Consider the following 8,697-nt stretch of genomic DNA (forward strand, 5'->3'; position numbering starts at 1 on the left):
AAGTAACCAGTAAATAGATTTATCAAATAAATGTAGCTGAAAGTAGCAGAAATGGAAATACTAAAGTTTTGTACCTCAAAATTGTACTTGAGTACAGTACTTGAATACATTGTAGTTAGTTACACTCTATCACTGGTTATTTAAAAAATTAAAATAAAATAAAAAAACATACCCTGATGGAGTCCCTAATTTTTATCCAGCCACCGACTTGATACCAATAAATCCACTCCAATAAAACTCACAAAATTACTTTTATTAAGGGACATGTAAAAAAAGTACATGATGTATAAAAAATACAAAACTGCTTTGTCTAACTTGTAAGCTAAGTAAATGCATAGCAACAATACATGCAAGTCTAGAGTTAGGTTTCCTACTGTTCTGTAACACTTTCAAGCTACAGGCTAAAAGGGGAAAAAGCACAGTTTGGTTGCAATCTACCATTCGTTTCAGTCTACATGATACAGATTCAAAGTGATGGTACAGAATAAGTTAGGCTGCACGCAACTCAACAGATGAGTAAATAAATACTTAACATTTCACAAATATTGACATCCAGTAATTCAACGCAATGTCCTGTGTGAGAATTACATTCGATTTCTGATGTACAAAACCGTACTACGTATAAGCTAAGGATGAAGAGAATTCATAGTATTACACTTCTAAGCGGGGATGCAGTGATACAAATAAATATGAAATAAATAAATAATGAAACCCATATAAGAGCCACGTGGCTCGCCCAGCCCCTTATGTACATAACACACCCTCTGCTCCCAACTACAACGTCACATGTATGAAATTTCATATTAGTGTTCTTTTTAGAATACCATAAACATATATACAAATGACCTCGGACAAGCACAAGTGTCCATAGAAAACCTGCATTGATTTGACATTGGGTGAATTTCAATGTGCTTTGGCTTTAATTTGATAAATAAAGTAATATTAGGCTATATATCACAACACATTTGTGGTATATAAGAGGCAATGGCATAGAATTTCAGCTTGTATAAAGACTTTTACCGTATACTGACCCAGGCATGACGGAAATCACTGATATTGATATTGCTGATATTGAATGACTATAGACCGATTGTGTGTTTTGTTATGGTTTGTATTGTGTGGAATTATTATGCAAAGACACTTCTGTTTTTCCTTTTTCTGTTCTTTTTTTTACATATAAAAATAAGTTAAAACTTCAGAGAAATGGATCCAAAAAAATAAAAGTAAGATTTACAGTTTATATAAGGCCATGCAATTTTTAGTAGACTCATGCATCAGATCTTTAGGTCTTTTGGATGAGTGGGCTTTGCCATTCATGCAAAATGCACTATGTGTTGCTGAGGCCACAATAAATATAGCTTCTGTCCCTTTTTGTTCCTTAATACCAATCCAGAATTAACACTAGCCCTGTCTGTAACACATAATTAAGGCTGGTGTATTTGCTGTTGAAGCAGTGAATAGGCCTTATTTAAATGGGACCCACGTACGTATTTGCACACGGAGACACTAATCCAGTCTACAAAACACAAACTCTTTGATAGGAGTGGATGTCAATGTGAAAAGACACAAACACAAGGGATACTGTACAGGTCTGTGCTCTGTTAATGTGTCTTTCATTCCAAAACGTGATATCCACCATCTCAACAAAAAAAGAGATATCTACTCTTAACAAAGTAAGCAAAACTAATCTTATTATATTAGTCATCTTAACATATATGCTTATAAAATATCCACATTGAGAATGAGTTGAATCGGTGGAAATGTTGAGTGAATGGATTTCAAGTAGCACCTTGTTTTTTTTCTGCAAGTAAGTGGATCTATTGCGTTTTGGAATAAAAATCTGTTTAAATGTACCAGCAAACTAGAGCTCCAGCATTTCATCTAAGAGTTGATCAAAAACACACCACGGATGACGGTCCATCGTCAGGATGGGAAGAATATTAAATACAAAATAAGAGACAAGGTGGAAACACGACAGTCCATAAGTTACCATTGAGAAAATAATAAACAAACCTCCGACAGTATTATGGAGAAGACCAAAGGATTTACAGCTGCTTTATGATTGAAGGCAATCTGAGGCCACTTCCTTCTTTAAGTGCTTCACAAAAAAACAGCACCCCAATATTTCTTGAGAGATGTGTGCAGGCGGGTGTGTGTGTGTGGGGGGGGTGACTTCACCATCCTTCTTCCACCACCACCCCGCTCCTGGTTGGAGGTGTTGTCATGGTAACACATAGCTGAGCAGGCTCGGCGTTTCCCTCACACATCGGCGTCTCCTTCACTTCCTCTTCCGTCTGGATTTTCTGCCCGCTGACATCCACGCTCACCGGGCCCTCCTCCACCTCCACCTCTTCCTCTTCGTCCTCCTCATCCTCCTCTTCTTCCTCCTCCTCTTGTTGCTGCTGCCGTTGCTTTTTGCGGCAGCATGGTTTGAACAGATGAGGGTCGATGAGCACCTCCCCAAAGCGCCCCTTGTAGATGATTCCACAGCACACCTTCTGCCTGAGAAAAACAAGATAAACATTGTTTTTACTCAAGTGTGTGAAGCAACACCGAAACAAGTGAAGGCCTCTACCTGTGTTTTACATGCTTTAGGCCACTCGTTCTCAAACTTGGGTCCTTGAGGGGGCTCCAGGGGGTCATTGCTTTCACTATAATTTCATCCATAAGTAATACAATGCCAGAATGTATGAGTGTTTTGGTAATATGTTGGATGCACTTTCTGTAATAAAACATCTAAAAGCAAAGTTCTTATCTGTGGTCCAATTTGTGTCCGTTTCAGGGAAACATGAAAAAGTTTTCAAACAACTTTCCGGGAGGAGTTCTTCTCTTTTACTTATCTAAATCTTACAAATACAAAAGAGGACGTGGTATTTGCTGTGATGGGTCACCTTTTTCAAGCTAATTTCAAGTCTCTACACATTTATTACACTAAATTGCAGTAATGCAATGTAAATGTGTTTTTAGCTAACAGCCAAAATGTGCCAAAACTGAAATCAGTCCTTTAACCCTCAAAGATAACTAAAAAAAGCTATTGTTGTAAAATGTTTAATAATTTTTTAACCGCTAATCCTATTTATACAAGTTTCTTAGCTTTTCAGTGGTTTCACATATGTTTTGTTTGGCCATTCAGGGGCTCCGTAGTGAACATAATTATGACATCATATATTGCAGCATTGACTCGTCAAGGCAGCTTCTTCCTCTGGCCACCTGGCAGTGGTTGTAGCCAAGCTACTTTTGTTGTTCATATTCACTTTATTCACTATATTTCTCTAAAAAAGAGTCTCTTTTGCTTCAGTGTCCTCTGTCATGATTTCATAACCTTTCTATGTACTCTCCTAACACATCCACACGGGATAACACAGGATAACACCTGTTTTTCACTGCAAAACACCTCGGATTATAAGTTAATAAATGACTGTAACTTGCTTAGAAAAGGTCAGTCGTGGACAAAAAAATATTTAGAAGTCTAACACATAAAATTATGTCTTTTTAAATAAAAAACTAAACTTCCTGAGTCCGAGTTCACAGTAAAAGAAAACACCAGATTTTGACTGCTGTTTTTTAAAAGCTCTGATAAATTAATTTATCCTCATTTCTGAGACAGAGCAAATGTAAAATTAAGACTCTAAATAAGCCGGACTGAAAGTTAAGGATCTCCTGAAATAAATCATGTATGGCACTTGATGCTGACTGCTAGAATAGGATGGGAAAATCAAAATAAATACAAGACAGCCAGGCGCCGCAAAAATTGATCTATGACTTTGAGGTTTAACCATTAGAGTGGTCTCTATTACTTTTAGTTGTGTTAGACCATAAAGATGTCTGACTCCTGACTTTAATTTAAATTGCTACTGCATTGTAGGTTATTTTTCAATATTAACTAGTGAAATGTCATTTGAAAAACATACTATTACTGTAGAGCTCTTTGAATGTTCATGTATAACTGTAGGCTAATACATACCAAATGTCAAAAAACAAGCCGCAATGTACAGGAGTTGTTAATCCTGAATAATGAGTCAGTGGATCAAAGGGGTGTTGATGCTTCACTGTGTGATTTACCTCTTCCAGTATGTTAGATCCAGAAATGAGAAAACAGGGGAGCGGCTGGATCCTGGGCTGAGCTCCGTGTCTGAGCCGTCATCTGACAGGTTGCTGTAGCTGGGAGACTGAGCCGGAGAGGCACTGGAGGTGGTGCTGTGGGCGTCTGAATCTGGTGGGCAGAACAAAAGCAAACGTTGAAGGCGTATGATTCAGGATGATGTGACATAAATCTCGTCTTTTGGAACAAACGAGCGAGCAACGTTAAACATGTCGGTAAATGTCAAAACACAGAACTCACTGTTTCTTTTCAGCTCCTTCTTCAGCCTGCTGATCTGGCTCGGCCGTGCTTTCTTGGAGATGGACTTGATCTTTTTGGGCCTGGAGGTTATCTTCAGGCTGGGGCCTCCTCTGGCATCAACGACCTTGATGGAGAGGAGGAGAAATGATCACTGAGTGAATAACTTATCACCACAGAGCAATGGCTCAATCATAACACCAGCTCTGTGATCCAAACTCACGTGGTTCCAGTTCTTCTTGGTTCCCACGGGTAGCTTTTTCCATCGTTTCACCAGGAGCACACAGGCATTACAGATCTCTCCTGATCGCGTTTCACTCAGTCTGCAAGACAATTTGTGAAGAAATGACACCGAGAAGAAAAATGTCTCCCTCCACACACACACACCCCCCCACGTGTTCAGCTGTGACTCTTACCCAAAACAGCTCCTGAAGTCTTTCTCATACCGCTTGCTGTCCGTGAAACGAGAGCTGGAAGACTTTGCTCGGCAGATGCAGCAGCCATCCAAACTCCTGTACATTTTTGGCTTATGAAAGCCAAACATCTGCGTGCACACACACAAAAAAAAGATTTACGCATTAACATCTCAGACTCTCATCAGTGTGCGGTGTGATAACTGCAGTACCTCCCTGCAGCCTCACATGTTTGGCTCATAGCAGAGGTGATATATATATCATTTCATATTAATGTGGAAAAATAAAAAATCTGGTGTTTTGTGACGATCAGAGAGCACTAAAAACATCCAGGGAAAGCGATTTTGGTGGAGCATCTCTGCGCTTTGACCCACATGGGGGAAGTAGGTCAACAGTCAGACAGCGTGTCAGACAGATCATGTCAGCATGCTGCGCTCACAGGATGCACGCTTCATTTTAGGAATCTCAAAATATAAGCACGCACATAGCGCGATGCTCCAGGCTGCAGAGGATATCTGTCATGGTTTTAAAACAAACTAGAACATTTAAGGATGCGTTTCCAGATAAATGTAAAAATATAAATGTGTTGGGGGGGGGGAGAAACCACTCGACATGCAATAAGCACCCCGATTATGCATGGGAATTATGATTTATGTTGCTAGGCAAATTTTAATCTCCACAGCACATGTAGACCTGAACTGCGGCAAAACTGCGAGCCGCGCCCCCCAGACTGGGTTTTTTTCTTGCCATCAGTCCTCAGGGTCTTCTGACAGTGCGGTGCCACAGAGAGCAGACAGAGCAGGAGGAACGAAAGACCTCCCACTCTGCTGGTTATACCAGACACAACTTAAGGATGGGCAATGTGAGGGGGAGAACTGTCTCGTGATAGCTTAAGATTTTAGAATAAGTGGGAATAATAACATGACAAATGATATAGTTGACAAAGGATCAGATGAGAACGGAAAATTACATTTACTTAATATCAGCAGTAAGAAATCTGACATGTCTAGTGCGTAAAAATTACATTTTTGGAAATGGAAATGCGTCTATGTATATTTTACTGTCGCAGAAAGTTTATGTGCAGAAATATGCATATATGCTTAGGCTACAAATAAAGGCACTTAAGTTTTAATTCAATTTAACTGGAATAAAGTGATTAAAAATCTTTATTCTGCATGAGAGCTCTGACTAAAGCAGCAGCAGCACATAGAACAAGGGTTATTATATTAAGAGAATAATGATCATAACAAAACCGATATTATATGATCAGAAAAGTATTTAAATGCTAAAATAAAGACATTTATGCCATCAATTTAAATGTGTATATGAAGAGAATAACAACAATCAAAACAAACCGATATTCTCCCATCAGTAAATGTATTAAAATCATAATATAAAGCAATCTATTAACAATTTAAATATGTCATTTTATAGGTGTCACATGAAATAACCTATAGTACCAGCACGGTGCATGTTTCCTGGAGTATATTACAACGCTGACCACATATTCACCCCTCCGAGTGCCTCATCTGTAAACTGCAGACGATCTCTGCAGCAGAATACAGTACGTGACGCAACGCAACATGGCAACACACTTCAAAGGCGGAGGCAGTGTGGAGAAGGGGGTGTGATGCGATTTTCCGCAAAAAAACTGTAATATTTAAAAGTAAAATGCAAAAAATCCCCCCGAAAGCAGTCAGTGCGCGCGAGAGCGACACCTCCACTTTTTAAAATAAAAGCAGACACCGAGAAATTCACTTGCTTTTATCGAGAGAAAAGTGCAAGTCGCCAATTTCACCGCCCACTCCAGCGAGGAAGCATGGCATGCCACACGACCTGCTTCATGCGCACCCATTTTATGATGACCGTCCTCTTTGCTCGACGATGCCCGACTTTCCCCCTCTCAACATCAACTTTACGCAGTGAGATTAACTCAGGCGAACACGTTTCAGCGGGGAAAATGTGCCTCTTTTCATATTTGAATGGAGGGCCGCTCTCAGATAATGCTGTAATTTGATCTTTACTCTTTGTTATTCCACCGCCGCGTCACTGCAACAGTCCTTCAACTACATGTGCACGAAGTTCAAAGTGGCTCTTTGTGGCGTGATCTTACGCCAAGCAACATTTTCTACTCCGGATCGAGTATCATTAGGCGATCCTGCATAGTTTGTGTTTGCTGTAGCTGTTTTGATGACAGCAGCGGCCGCGTGCTGAGACGCATCTGTGGTCCGGGTGGGCGTGAGAGATTCAACTTGGCTTATTTAGCAGGCGTAAATGTGTAGTAGACTGCAGGCGCTCCTCAGCCACAATGTGGCCGTTTAATGCTTGCTTTATGGCCGGAACACCGGTAATGACCGACTTTAGTCACGTATGAGCGATAATAGGAGTGATTTCCTCCGACACACAGATGCACCGAAGCAAACAATAATAACAACAGCCGTCCCTTGCCCGTCATGCTGGCATACGGAGCCCGTACTCCACGTTTATCTCGCCTTCCTCCCACTTTACGCGGCTACTTTAGTTGTTTATACGGGTGACCTACACATCAAGTGGACCACCCAGTCGGTTCTGCAGCAGGCCCCTAAAACAAAACAGAGCGATTGTTCCGAGGGCAACTCGAAGCTTGTTTTGAATCACACATCTTGAATAGCACCGCTAACACTTTAAAAAAAAAAAAAAAAAAAAAAACCCATCAAAGCACCAAAGACCCGACAAAAACACGTGAAAACCGGCGGCGTTCATTACCTTGTTGCAAGTTGCGTGAAGCCGAATCAAAGTAGCAGTCCTTATAACGCGTCGTAGCGATGCGAGTATCATGAAAATCAACCCGCATCGGTAACCCGCTCCCTTGTTGATGTCTGCGCCTGTGGACGGGACTGGATAGTTGTGGACGCGAGTGCGCATGCGTCGTATCCACACCTCCATTTCAGAGTAGGGCAGAAGGCTTTTTTCTTTTTCTTCAATCAAAGCATTTACATAAACGACGCGTGACGTCGCCGTGCGTCTGCATTCTACTGGCCTTATAAGGATGGGAACATTGCGCGGGAACAGGGGGCTCGGCCCCGGTTGCTATGGCACATTGGAGAGTGTAAGCAAGGGGGCGGGGCCTGTCGTTTTACTACAGAGCGCCAGATGGCCCGTCTGGAGGCCGACGGGTTTTTTAGGGGGCTCGGCAGGCGCCTCGCTGGGAGATGCGCTTTGTTGATTTCAATTGCGTGACAAGTGACCAGATTACTGGTAAATAAAAAGGTGGCTGAAACATGGCCTCCATCCAGTGGACAGTTTAGGACGGACAACCAGTTTTTTTGTGTTTTTTTTTTTTTGCAGACAGTCGGTAGCGAACCAATCATGTTGCTGCCACATGCACCACATTTACTAGGATGTATAGACTGCTGCTGTGGCTGTTATGTAATGCAGTTTAGAAACGATTAATGCAGAGAAAAGAAGAGGGTCCAAGTCATCACGTGGGTATTGATCAAAATTAAATAAAAATACTTCAATAATAACTCTCTACTACCCCTTGTAAGTACAACACATGCACCATAATTTAATTCAATATAATAGTTTTTCTTTTAAAAAAAAAAAGCCCCTTGAGATAAAAATCAGCATCTCAAGCTTCACAAAAGTATGTTTTCTATCAGTTATTCAATTTAATTGACTTAAACAGCACATATGCTCTTTTCACACTGCCAGCACCATCTTCAAAGAGATCTAATGATCTTATGTTGGAGTGCACAGCCAAACACAGCATATACAGTAGTTTTATCACTTGGCAAAGTAACAGTCAAATTCTTGGTAAACATCAGATGCAATTAGTCCAATGTGAGGAGTGTTTAATGAACCGAAAATCATATTGTAACCCTTTAATTAACAGGTTGTTTATTATGTAGTAATGTGAAGAAATTGCCAAGAAATCACAGTCAGTGATCACTTCAGTAAACAGCA

The 8,697-nt window shown here is 40.7% G+C and overlaps 1 protein-coding gene across 1 annotated transcript; it reads right to left on the reverse strand.

Moving 5' to 3' along the window:
* Positions 1-232: 232 nt before the first annotated feature.
* On the reverse strand, positions 233-7,604 carry LOC141001241 (SIN3-HDAC complex-associated factor-like). Its single transcript, XM_073472256.1, has 6 exons — positions 7,498-7,604; positions 4,756-4,883; positions 4,563-4,662; positions 4,343-4,466; positions 4,063-4,213; positions 233-2,502 (listed from the first exon to the last, which is right to left on the reverse strand). Exons 1-6 carry the CDS (start codon positions 7,567-7,569, stop codon positions 2,175-2,177), a joined length of 903 nt encoding a protein of 300 aa, XP_073328357.1. The 5' UTR covers positions 7,570-7,604; the 3' UTR covers positions 233-2,174.
* Positions 7,605-8,697: the final 1,093 nt, after the last annotated feature.

Source organism: Pagrus major, chromosome 8 (assembly GCF_040436345.1).
Source record: "Pagrus major chromosome 8, Pma_NU_1.0".
Taxonomy (NCBI): Eukaryota; Metazoa; Chordata; class Actinopteri; order Spariformes; family Sparidae; genus Pagrus; species Pagrus major.